This window comes from Sceloporus occidentalis, unplaced genomic scaffold, assembly GCF_023333645.1.
Source record: "Sceloporus occidentalis isolate IW3139 unplaced genomic scaffold, rSceOcc1.0.p SCAF_8, whole genome shotgun sequence".
NCBI lineage: Eukaryota > Metazoa > Chordata > Lepidosauria > Squamata > Phrynosomatidae > Sceloporus > Sceloporus occidentalis.
The window spans coordinates 12,637,637-12,650,930 of record NW_028316988.1 but is presented as its reverse complement, the minus strand read 5'-3'; the positions used below and the strand labels follow the sequence as shown (position 1 = coordinate 12,650,930).

The 13,294-nt window shown below is 41.4% G+C and overlaps 1 protein-coding gene across 5 annotated transcripts in view; it reads left to right on the top strand.

Annotated features, from left to right (window-relative positions):
• Positions 1–13,294, top strand: part of DENND1A (DENN domain containing 1A) — a 176,318-nt gene that overhangs the window by 57,113 nt on the left and 105,911 nt on the right. For all 5 annotated transcript variants that reach the window (XM_089534724.1, XM_089534725.1, XM_089534722.1 and 2 more), the window contains 2 exons: positions 6,840–6,889; positions 11,617–11,736. In XM_089534724.1, the coding sequence (XP_089390850.1) occupies positions 6,840–6,889; positions 11,617–11,736 (170 nt within the window). The remainder of the gene's footprint in view (positions 1–6,839; positions 6,890–11,616; positions 11,737–13,294) is intronic.

The following is a 13,294-nucleotide window of genomic DNA, read 5'->3' as shown; positions in this document are numbered from 1 at the left end:
CAATACAAATTGTCAGTGTTCAGACTGTTGTTTTTGCTAATTTCCAGTGCAGCATGACTCAGATATTGATTTTTATTCTGCACTTCAGAGAGGGTCTAAATGGGGTTTTAAAGCTATATTTAGGTGGGTGGGTTAAGTTGGCTTAATGTTTAATGTGTGCTGAGAAGGAGGGAAAGAAAGAGGTAGGGGCTGTTCCCTTTTCCCTTTCTCCTTTCTTTGCATGTGAATGCCATTAAGGAGCAGACCAGAGCTACTTTCTCCTGTGCAGTTTTTAAAATCACATCTGCTAGGTCTGTGTCCCAGGAGGAGCCATGTAGAGCAGTGAATTCAACACAGGCCCATTATCTCCTGCTTTTGCGTATGTTGTATAAGGAGTGGGACCTCGGGGAGGCTGGGAGCTTCCTCCTGTGTAATGTCCGAGCCAGATTTTGAAGGACTGGTGGCCTTGGGGGGCGCATTTGGAGGAACAGACACAATTAAGTTTAAAAAATTCAAGGGTTGTCAAAATTAATAATGAAGGCCCCCCCTTGCAATGTGAACAACACAAAAAGTTGCCCATCTGTGTACTACATGTGAATTTAAATTTTTTAATCCAAATGTCTCTTGCCTATCTTAGAAAAGACTTGCTTCCAAGGTTTTGAGACCTTTTTCTCACTGGGGCAAGTGATCCTTTCCATTAAAAGTGGATTTTCTTCCCCTTCATTAAGGTTAATATTTTCCCCCCTCACCTCTCTTACAAGCAAAAGAAAACATGGGTGCGAACGTTCTTTGCGCATACGTTCTTCTCCACTGAGGGGCACAAGAATTAAAAAGCTGCTTCATTTTGTGTGTGTGTGTGTGTGGGACTTTTGGGGGGGCAATTAAGTGGCTGTTTTAAAAGTGTTTCTTAAAAGGCTCCTTCTTGTGTATTAATATTATTTTACATAACCTTAGAGACGACAGCCAAAAATTGATGCCTGCTTTCCTTAAAAAAAAAAAGGTCCTTTAAGATCCTGGGGCAGCTCAAAGAACTCTTTCCAATCATAATAGTAAAATTTATTTATATCCCGCTCCTCAATACGATCGAAGCAGCTTACATTAAAACAAACCAATAAAATACAGTACCAATACAATATCATAACATTAAAAACATACCCCTCCCATCAGTAATAATAAAATACAATTAAATTATCTATTATTAAAACAACCATTAATAATTAAATAATTAAATTGATTGACCTCAAAGGAGTGGGATATTAATAATAATAATAATAATAATAATAATAAAGTAACCATTTTTCTAGCATTGTATTTGTCACATTTATATCCTGCTTCTTTTTCTAGTGAACTCAAGGCATGTGCATGGCTCTCCTGTCCATCTTTTCCTCACAGCAACACTGTGAGGTAGATCAGTGTGTGTGTGTGTGTGTGTGTGAGAGAGAGAGAAAGTTGTGTGTTGTGTGTTGGGACTTCTTTGGGGTTCCCAGTGGGTTGAGGCCACCTGGATCTTCCAAATAGCAGATCAACACTTTAGCTTAAGGTGGTAATGCTTGGTCCTCAACCTGTTGATGAATTGCTGTACCCATCAGCCAGAAGCAAAAGAGTCCATGACAATTGTAGCCTAACAAGATGTTCAGGGCTGTAGATTGCATACCTCTGTCCAATCAAGGCACAATCTATTCCCTACAGACTTTATAACATCATCATCATCTTCTTCTTTTTGTCACAGCTAAGCTTTTATTTTGTATGTCACTCAGGATTGACTACTTGCCCAGAGGTTTGCTGGAGATCTTTCAGGGAAGACACAAGACTTACAATCAAACATATTCTGCATCCTCAGGGCAACAGAGTGTCCAGTCCCACCCTGATGCTGACTGGTCAGTGTGCAGAGGAACCAGGTTTTAGCAGAGTTCCCTCTCAGTCTTCTTTTGGAATGACTCTTGCTGTTCCTGCCATGCCAATCCTGTCGCATCTTCATGCTGTGGACTTCAGCGTTAAGGTTCAGCCGAGCGCGTTTAGATGATCCACATCTTTCCATTGACAGTTTCTACCAGAGAGGCAATAAAACAGAGGTTATCTTTGAGTGCATTGTGTAAACTTGCACAAAATGTGTTATTATGCTAGCCACTATGAGGACAGTGTGGTTCTCGAAGCCCTTCCAGGCAATGCTTCATCCACAGTGTCTATTTGTAGTTAGTGTAGAAGTTAGCTTTAGACCAATTTAGACCAAAATATAGGACAATTGGAGGATAAAATTTAGCCCAAAATGTAGGACATTTAAGGTCCTCCATTTTTCTTAAATGTCCTACATTTTGGGCTAAATTTTATCCTACAATTGTCCTATATTTTGGTCTAAGTTTTGTCCTACATTTTGTCCCAGTTTTTAGTAGAGATTTATGGCAACCCTACACCCTTAAAACAGTGGCCCAGTTGTGTAGATGAATACAAGTGCTTAAAAGGTACATTGTTCGACCAGTTTTGTGGTGGCACATCTGAAGTCAACAGGAAAGGAGAATTGTGTTGCTGTGCTTTAAATCATTCTGGAATCTTAATTCCAAACAATGAATAAATAATTGGGAAAGAATGCCCCCGCCCCGTGCTGAAAAGAGTCTTGAAATTAATTTGGCAGCCCAGTTTGTCCCTCTTCACCTACTGCTGTCGGCTGTCTAAGGCCTCAGGCAGAGTTGTGTGAGTTGTGTGAGTTGTTGGTTTGTTTTTTAGCTCCCCGATTCTTTTTAAAACTGGACTGAATCTAGGACCTTGCGTGTGCAGAGGGTATGCTCTGCCTCTTTGGCTCTTGTGCTCTCCCCCTTCCTTTCCCCCTGATTCCATCTCTGGATATCCATGTTAACAATTAAGGCCTATTAATTGCCCTCTTCAGGGGTTTCCTTGCATAGAGAGGTAGGTGAAGTGGGAAGCTGTGGGCTTAAAAACAAATAGCTTCTTAGTCCCAGGGATGAATGATATCAAATGCAGTAGGCATTTGCTGATAGATGAGTCTTGTATTCCATCCATGTTCATTCACTGCTCGGTGAAAATGGTCAGCTTTTGACAGGGAGCCTGTTTTAGTGCTCTAAGCAGGACTGATGTGTAAAAGCCACCCTGGTCAACATCTGAAAATGGCAAACTTGGTTTCAGTTTTCTGTCTTGTGTTAGCAGCATCCCTCCTTCTGTGCCATGGGACGGGTGCAGAGGGTGTGATTTTCTGCTTCTCCTCTGAATAAACAAAGTTCCCAAATTCATTGAGTGCTTAATGGGAGTAAAGAGTGAATTGTTGGTAAACCTTCCTTTGCATCTTTAGCAAAGGCACTATCTGGGTTGGGGGTAGTTCCTCTTCAGGGCTCCTCCTTTCCTTGATTCCTTGGTGACACAAAGGAGCCTCATGGCTGTTCCAGTGGCTCATTTATTTTGAAAACTTTGGTGCAGAAGCCAAACTTAATCAATGAGCGCCGTGTTGTCTCCAATAAGTTTATTTGTTTGCTGGATCGATGAAGAGGGATTTCAGGAAACCCACGTGGGGTTTATAATGTCAGCCGTGTTTTGATTATGAAAAGAATGGGGACTGGGGAGACTTCAGTGCCAGGTGGCAAATGTCCTAGAGCCAGCGGTGAGACGGCTCTGCTTGAACCCTCCTGGGACCTAGTTCATGCCCTGCACTTTAACTGCACTGACTGACTGATATGGATTCACTCCCTCTCTCTCTTTTAATGCTCATTAAAATGTTAAAAACGAAACTGTGATTTGCAAAAACATAAACTTGGGGATTGATCCAGAAGACGGGCACACACTGCCCTCGGGACCCTTGGCAGCAGCTACGGAGGTGATTTGTATCTTCTCAGCTGCGTCCTCCTCCCTCTTGTTCCTGGGCTTTGTGTATTCTCTCCTCCCTTTATTTTTTTGTGATTTTTTTAGGTGGGGCTGCAAAAGGAGAGGCTGGGTTAGAGAAAGTATGTACCTGTTTTTGTCAAAGGTAGACACAAGGGAACTGAGGCCAAAACAAAGGGGTGCGTGTGCGTTTTGGTGATGGTTTTAGGCTGCTAAAACAAAGCATAATTAATAGTAAGAAAAGCATTAATGTTGTGATCAGTAAAAGGTCTTAAGCCAGGCCTTTGTGCTTCATAAAACACATTCTATCTCCCCATGTCATTCTGTGTGAGTTGGGGAAAACGTTCTCCTGTTTAAAGATACTGGCATCCTTTCTGAAGCAGGGACTTACACTGGGAGAGAGATTGTATTGAAGCACCAAGAGCTGACCCAAAACACTTGACTGCCTGTGGCAAGGCAGCAGAAGGCATCTTCCATCCATGTCAGGGACCATAATACCTGAAGTACAGGTGTGGGCAGAATATCCCTGTGTATTTCTTCTGTCCCATCCCTCCCAGTAAAAATAGAATAATAATAAGGTAAATAGCGAGTTACTGTCCTTTTAGGGCACCCCAAAGCTACTGCCTCAGGTGAGTGGCTCTCTGCTTTATGGCCCTTTGAAGCACATAGTTGGAGTATTTAAGGGGTTGTGTGCAAGTTTGTTGAGGGAGTTAAGTCATTGCTGTGGAGGCATTGGGAGACTGTTATAACTAGGTTGTTGTACTATGTCTCCTGAATGCTGTGAGACACTGGTGCCAATTGTCCTGGATGCCCAAGTGCATCGTGTTCGGTGGCCATGTTCATTAAAAAAGGTGCAAGCAGAGTTTCCATTCCAGACTTGGGAGATGTAAGCTATTAAAGTTACTTATCATGATAGTTGGAGATGTTCTCTTAGCACAGTGGATAGCTCGTCCTCTTAGCAACAGCAATAGCATTTACATTTAGGATTTGGACCGGATGGCCCTTGTGGTCTCTTCCAACTCTACGATTCTATGATTCTGTGATTTCTATACCACTTCATACTGAACTAAGCAGTCTCTAAGTGGTTTACAGCATGTAAGCCAATTGCCCCCAACAAGCAGGGTACTCACTTTACCAACTTACGAAAGGATGGAAGGCTGAGTCAACCATTTATAAAACATTTCCATTTTGTTATCCCACCTAGATCCAAAAACTCTGCCCAAGCTTTATCTGCTGCCTTCGCTTCGTCTCAGCAAATACCTAGAACACAGATGTGTTTAGTCTCTTGCAGTGACTCAAATAAAAGACTGGTTTCTTGGGATGGCAGAGCCAGGCTGAGTGTCAAATACCAGCCTGGAGTCAGTATGTAGGCAGTGAATTGCATCTAGATTTGCTGAATCCCATAAATTTGGGATGAACCAAGTATCTTACTGTTACATTCTTACATTTCCATGTTTTTAAAAGACAAATATAAAGCAACCAAGCCTAGACTCCCCAGAGAAACACACCTCTTCCCCCTTTCCCTTGCTTTCTTGCTTGGCTGTTTCTTTGCAACCCATAATCTTTAACTTGGCAAATGTCCCCCTCCTCCTCTTTAAAAAAAAAAAGGGGGGGGGGTTGTCCAGTGTTGAGCAATTGCACTTGGAAGTGTTTGAAGGAATGGTACATGCTCAATTGAATTGTGTAGGAGGACCATGCTCTTGCCAGGAGAGTCAATATGTTTTCTGCTTCATTGAATGGGTGATTAGATTGATGTGGTTTATTTGTTAAATGATGGAAGTGGTTTTAAAAATAAATGAACCATGAAGCATCAATTCTACCAGCACAGATAATTTATTATTACTGGCCTGGAAAGTGCCCTGTTTTGTAAATCGATCATTAATTTTATCAAGTGTGCTAAGGTTTGTTTAATGTACTTCAGTTTAGAAAAAAAAGCTTGACTTGTTTGTGATAGCTGGAAATGTAAGTATATAGGAAATGGGCAACACAATGTTGTTTCTATGTACAAGGACAATTCTGAACTTTTAAAATTCTTAGCATTGCACTTTCCCACTTCCACGACTGTTTGGGAGGTTTTTCTTTTTCCGCAGGAGTGGTGGCCATTCCTCTTTGATCAACAGTTCTTTTAAAAGCGATGTTTGGAGAAAAATGAGAACATGTAGATGATCTTAAAACTTCAAGAATTCAAAGATATAGCTGTGTTAGTTTGTAGGACTGGTATGTAGGGAGATCTTGTAGCACCTTTTTGAGTTAGCCTCAGAGGGGGCTACAAGATCTCTCTACATTCAAGCTTTAAATGATAGAAATATATGTGGAGGCTTAAAACCTTCAAATCCCCCCTTTTTTTTGCCAGGTAAGTATTATGCACAAAGTCCAGCCTTTTCCTTTGTCAAAGAATTTTTCTAAACTCTCACTTGAAATCAACATGCTGTTTGCCCTTCCCCACAAGAAACAACTTGAAGGCACACAACACCAACAAGAGTGTGTTGAGAAGGGACATCACGGTGAGACTGGCTCTCAAGAGCCCTGGTTAGCTTTATTTCATATGCCAGTGTGTTGGGGAGCCTCCCCTCCTCTTTGCAACTCTTGTTCCTAGGATACCGGCTACAAGCGCTGTGCCAGGAGGGGAATCGCTGCCAGGCCAAAGAGGGGGCTTGGCGTGGTGGTGTTTGCTGGTGTCCATATGGTCAGGTCGGAGCGTCTCCCCAGAGGCAAGTTAACGCCTGCCGGCCCAGCCGCCTGCTTCCCTTTGGAGGTCTGCTGGAGGGCTCCTGCTGCTTGGCCATGTGTGAATCTTGATTAATTTTTCATTTTTAATGAAGTTTGATCGTGTTTATTATTTCACATGATTGACTGCTTGGTACACCTTCCATGTAATTGATAAAGCACATTTCTCTTCATCTGTCTCTTGTTTCTTCGGGGCAAAGTTGCAAGATTGTGTTCTGTGGTTAATGTTAGATTTATTGGTCCCATTAGATGTATAAATTATCAATCTCTTATGTTTTTTCTTCTTCTCTCTCTCCCTCTCTCCGCAGGAAATTCTACAGACTCTGACCAAGTTCTGCTTCCCCTTCTATGTAGACAGGTAGTGTTACATTTCTGTGTTTTACAAGACGGGAAAAAACACAAACAACTCTCTGTCAATAAAACAGTCGCAGAAAATAAAAACCATACCATTCTTAATGCTCTGTCTACCTGAACCTGATTTAAAGTACCCAAGTGTAAATTATAGTGGCAATATCCTTTTTCCTAAGGATTTTTATAGGCACCATCAAAAAAAGTTTTAATTTTACCATGTACCGGCAACAGTCGAATCAGTTTTCTTCTTGTTTCTAGCGAAGCTTTTAATGCCAAAGTTAAACTTTGGTTGATTTAATAGTTACACTCCTGCAGCTGACAATACCCAGGATTTACAGCCATAGTTCTTTATAAGGTATCCTGCAAATTATGTGTGAGTTGCTTTGATTCTGTGATATTGGAATTACATGTTCCAGACTGTCAAAAAGTTTTGACTGGGGTAGTAAAAATGTGTGTATATGTCTCTCTCCCTTTGGCCCCCTTTGCTCTCCTGCTTACATTTGCTAGCTATCTGGATTGTGAACAGGGTAAAGGGACTTCTTGCTTCGTATTTGTGAATGTTGAAAAGCACAACCCATGATTGATGGTTTTTAAGTTGCATTGATTGTATTCTGTTCTTCCTTATATGCTTTCCCTTTTAGTTTATCTTGACTGCCTTGAGTGACATTGCAATGCTGTATTTCATGATACAGAGTCATCTACGTATAAAATATGAGTGCCACAACTGCTAAGATTAAATGACAGTCTGGGCAGAGGGGACATTAAGGGCTAGGAAGAAAGAAAAATGGCACCTTATCTGTCCAGTATGTTAATATTGTGCTAAAGTCACACACTCTCAGCCTCAGGGGAAGGCAATGGCAAACCTCCTCTGACCAAATCTTGCCAAGAAAACCCCAAGATAGGTTCACCTTAGGGTCGCCATAAGTAAAAAAATGGCTTGGAGGTGCACAGTGACAACAGTAGATGCACAAGTGAGCTGCCTTGGTCCCATGCTGAGAAAAAAGCAAGATATTAAATTAAATTATGAAATAAGGTAAGTGTGGTCAGGAATCATGTTCTGACTTCATCTTAAATCTCGTAACTGGTCTTAAAGTATAAGTATCTGATCATGCCACATTAAAAGCCAAGAGATGCTCTTACTTTTGACTTTTAAAAGGCAGTATTTCATTCCTGGCTCCATGGTAAATATTCACATTGTGTGAAGTGAATCCCTGCTGTTCCAAGACACCCATTTGTGTCAGCTGCTTAGACTTGCAGAAGCTAATGTCAAGAACTATTTTTGACTGTAAGCTAAATCTGATCTTAATCACAATCACGCCAGAAACATATTTTCCTCATTTCTGCAGAATTTGCATGGCATCTGGAGTAAGGAGTCCCACCCTCCCGAATAAATCATGTTTATTTGCAATTCATACCTGTATTTTCCTCTGAGCAGTTGTTCACCTATCATTTTTCCCTACAGGCCAAACTGAATATGTATGCAGGAGATAAATCAATATGTTCTTTATATATTAAGAGAAGCCCTAAAAATAAAGTGAAACACTTCTGGCATGAGAGTAAATGCATGAGTTGGGTAATTTAATGCTGTTAGTGTGTTTCCCCCCGGTTTGCATAACTCACATAGAGAATTTTATGTACATCTGTACACCTGAATATGTGCGTCTGTGTTTATTGTTCCAGATTTTAAGAATTTATATTAAAACTTGGTCCCCGAATCTGTTCTGAACAGTGGATTCAGTCCTTGGAACAGGAAAAGGAATGAAGAAAATAGTGTCTCTAACCATGTGCAGAGTACTCTGTGGCTGACAGTTGGCAGCCCCCCCCCCAACTCAACTTTCATGTCCAGCTTGAGATACAGACCATCACCCCTTTCTAGTAGAAAAATAATCACTTGATTCCTCCCCTCCCCTCCCCTTCAGGTATACCAATGTGGTACTTTTTGGCCTGTCTCTCTATACAGTTTTTAAAATAAACTCACATTAGTACAAGAAATATGCATGGAAGCGGCACAGATGCTTGTGTTAGGCCTAGAGAACTGGCCTAACTCCAGTTACTAGCCCTGACTAGAGATTTATCCTCTGAAGCAGCTGGTGAACAGTTGAGTCATGATGATGATGATGATGATGGTGGTGGTTTTTTTGGTGAGGAAACATCACAAATTCTTTATTGCATTACATATAGTTTTGCAAAGGACTTCCGATCTTGCAAAGGAAGATACATCCAGATTTCATAATAAGGTTTTTTTTCCCCTTAGGGAAAATGAAAAAGCATTTGGGCATAGAAGAGGGCTGCCTAGCCCAAATCCTATGGAGAGGGGAAACTGTCACTGGAATGGGCAATATGTGACATTGGGCTTCTTCCACCTGTTTAATGCCCCTCTTGCAAAGTTCCTGTGCCCAAGATTTATATATACACACAGACACATTACATGAGGAATTCGGGCATGAGCTCCAGGAAGCCTTGAGGGAATGCAGGTAAAGAAAGGGCTTGCACCAGATTTCCCCCCTCCTTTTTTTATATTGGTCATTTTGTGTGTTTTGGCCCAGGTTGCATTTAAACACATTGCAAACCCTACTGCAAACCTCTAGAAAATGTGCTGAGGAATCAGAGTCTGTAATGTGCAATCCTCTAAAGCAGTGGTTCTCCAACTTTGGTCCTCCAGGTGTTTTGGACTTCAGCTCCCAGAATTCCTGGCTGGTTTGCCAAGGTGGTGGGGGCGGGCTTCTGGGAACTGAAGTCCAAAACATTTGGAGGGCCGACGTTTGGGAATCACTTCTCTAAAGGGACTAAAGGATTACTTGTGTTGGAGGGGAAAAACCCAGCAGTACATCAGCAAGAAGACAGCTGTGTGACTCACTTGAATTAATGCAAGGGACCTCAGATATCCCCAAAGCTGCTGTAGCCTAATGGCTAAGATGAAGGGTTGTCTGGAAAGTCACTGGTTCAAATATCCCTTTAGCCACAAACCCTCTATGTGACCGCAGGGCAGCCACATGCTCAAACCCCCAGAAATATGGGGAAAGAATATTTCCAATAGACCTTATTGAGCTTTGTTGAGGACTTACAGGATAATGAATGTGAAGTGTTTTGATTGCTGAAGGCACTATATTGATGCTAAGTGTGGTTAGCCTTTGGCCTTTCTGAAGAGCAACCCAGTCCATCACAGTGTGCCTTGTCTGTGAGTCAAACGTGATTGTTCTGTGGGAGTACTTTCAGGATCTCCCAGGGGTAACTTAAACCTACAATTTCCCTGTGTGTGATGTAGCATTCACAAAAACCTGGCAAAGTGTAAAGACATTAAAATGCACGTTATACATTTCTTCTCCTGCACCCCGTTCTGGAAATTCATGCTTTAAGTAATAGGTTTCACACATGGTATAAAGCAAGCTGTTATTTATGAGAAGAGGTATCAAGCTGCTAGCAGTAATATCCTTTACTAATTACAGTGTTAGGAAAGAAGGCTTTATACCCTGCCTCTAGATCCTGGTGCCTTTCTTCCCCTTCCTAAAACGGAGCTGCAGTTTTTGCAGAATTTTGAGGAGTTTGCTGCTATAGAAGTGAGCTCCTTTGCCAAAATAAGTGGGGTCCCCAGCATTCTTAAACAATATTGTGGTATTGTTTGCATTCTTGTAGGAGAGGCAAATGAGCACCTTGCCAACATGATCATGACTTTCACAAAAATCCCAGATATGAACCTTGTTATCAAGATCGCTCTTGGTGGCAGCGGTGGGATTGACGCTTCAGAGTAATTGTACTGACAGAAGAGCCCCAGTAAAGAAACTCCTTTCTGCTACAGCAGCACCCCTTGCAGGTGCATTCTACAGAGTCTGACATTCAGCCATGGTTCAAAAGGCTGTGCTTTTTTAATGTTAAATGTGTACTCCTACCTTATACCCTCCCTTAAATTAAAGACACTGGGACATGCATCAGTTTCTCCATTTTGGAGAAATGGGACCGAACCTTTCTGAAGGGCAACCATTATCGGAAACAATAAAACCAGCCAAGGAAGTAAAGGGCTGTGTCTGTTTGTCAAGCACTAAAAGCCAGTGTGGTGCAATGCTGATAATGTGTGTATGTATATGTTGTTTGCCTTCAAGTCATTTCCAACTTACGGGTTTTCTTGGCAAATTTCTTCAGAGGGGGTTTGTCATTGCCTATCCTCTGAGGCTGAGAGCCTGTGACTTGCCCAGGGTCACCCAATGGGTTTCCATGGCCTAGCAGGGAATCGAACCCTGGATTTCCAGTATCCTAGTCCAGCACTCAAACCGCTATACCATGCTTGCTGTCCACTGCTGACTGCTAAAACTATTACAACTATTGTGGTTATTACAGATACCAAAAATTAATACTTTATTAATAGAAGGGAAACTGTAAGAGCCCCCTGATAGGAGTGCTCCCAACAAATGCAAGGAGTATGTGGCTCAAGTTTGATATCAGATTCATAAAAGCTATAATGAAATAAAGCTGCTGTTAAAAGTCCTGGGTGTTATTGGTTCACCTTTAGAAGGTGCTGCACTTATTGCAATGCGGTGAAATGGCCCTTTTCAAGGAGAATGAGCGATTTGTTTCCACTCTGTCTGGGCTTCACTTGTGTATCCCAAGTTTAAATTTCTGGAATGGTCTGCGATGGGAGAGGAAACGCTGCTGGTTCAATGACTTAAATCTGTTTAAAATACTTGGCCTGGCTGAAATGAACAGCCTGTTAATAGATGCCTTTGTTCTCCCCATTTACAGCATCACAGTTGGCCAAGTTGGCCAGAACTTCACTTTTGTGCTCACAGATATTGACAGCAAGCAGCGGTTTGGGTTCTGCCGCTTATCTTCTGGGGCCAAGACCTGCTTCTGCATCTTAAGGTAAGTCAGAGCGAAACCCCTCCTGCTGCTGCTGCTGCCATTGCCGCCTTCTTGCTCCGGGAAGCCATGCTGACATTCTCCTTCCGCTGCTTTTAATTAACACTTTCCAGCTGTTGAGACAATCGCTTTCCTATCTGTTTCTTGAGAAGTCACTGCACTTCTTGGGGCTTCTTGTGCCAGAATTCTTGTTGCACTCCAGGGCCTTTCTTTCCTGCTATCTGTATTTTAAAATGTTGACTCAGTGGTTTCCAAGCTGATGTGAAGATCATTGCCCTGTGATGAGTTGACAGGGAGGTGGGACAATACAGTGGCATTTTCCACTTTTATCTCCTTTTTAAAAACTCTGCTTACAAACATGCCTTATGGAAGTCTGTGTATAGATAAGTTTTATGAAAGAATGAGAGGGTCGTTCTTTGGACTTCTTTGGGTATGTTGACATTGGCTTATGGCTTATGATTCCAACTTTTTCGTTGGGCAGGGTTCCCAGTTCAGACGTGAAGCTAGATAAAGACATAAAAAGGGACATAATGAGCAATCTCTTTTCTTTTACTTTGCATCACTCTTTAAAAAACTTAGGATTGAAAAGAGAATGGCATAGCAACTTCAAAAATTCCTGCAAAAACACCCTATAAGATGCCCTTTAACTAAAAACTTGTTATAACAGCAGAGAAACTTCTCTTCCTTCCTACATAATTTTTGAAATATGTGTTTGTTACCTCAAAGTATCTACTAGCAGGTAATGACATTTCTTGTGACTTCCACTTGAATCCTCTGCATGAATTCCTGACATCCTCTTTATACGTTTGGGAAGGATGTTCGCTCTGTTTTTCTGTCAGCAGAGGGCACAGAAGAGCACTGAACATGGTCTTGGTGTTATGGGATCTTCATATTCATCTTGTCTTCAGTGATCTGAAACTTCTGAATCATGTGACATATTGCTTTCTGAAAACCTGCCTTGAAACCTCTAACATGTTTGTGATAATGTAGAGAAACGGGCATTGAAACAAGTATGCCACCAAAATTTAAAAGCATGTTGGCGTTCATAAATTGAAACCGAAAGTATAACCTTTTCATGGCCACTAATGTGAGAATTTAAACAGTAAATCCACTCTTCTTTCTCTTTCTCTTTCTGGTATGGGTTAATTCTCAAAAGAAGGTCCTTCTGTTTTATGCTTTGTTGTTCATAATGAAAATGTACCACCGCCTTATTACAAATTAACACTTATATCTATGTCTTTTGCATCCATCCATCTCTCCCTTTGCATTCTTGTTGCAAAGTGGCCAACCTGCCGCTCTGATAGCCTTTAGGGCTGAAGGGTGGGGTATAAATACCATAATAAATAAATAAATACCAAAATAAATAAATAAATAAATAAATAAATAAATAAATAATAAAGTAAATAATGAGAAGCCCACAAGCCTGAGATGGATCCAGCCACATCCTTTTGAATAATACATCTCAGCAACAGGTTTATAGAGACATAATGTCTCCGATAATGGAGGGAATAAATATCAGTTTGTTGGCATCCCTCTTTTCTTTCTTTTTTGTTTTGTTTTT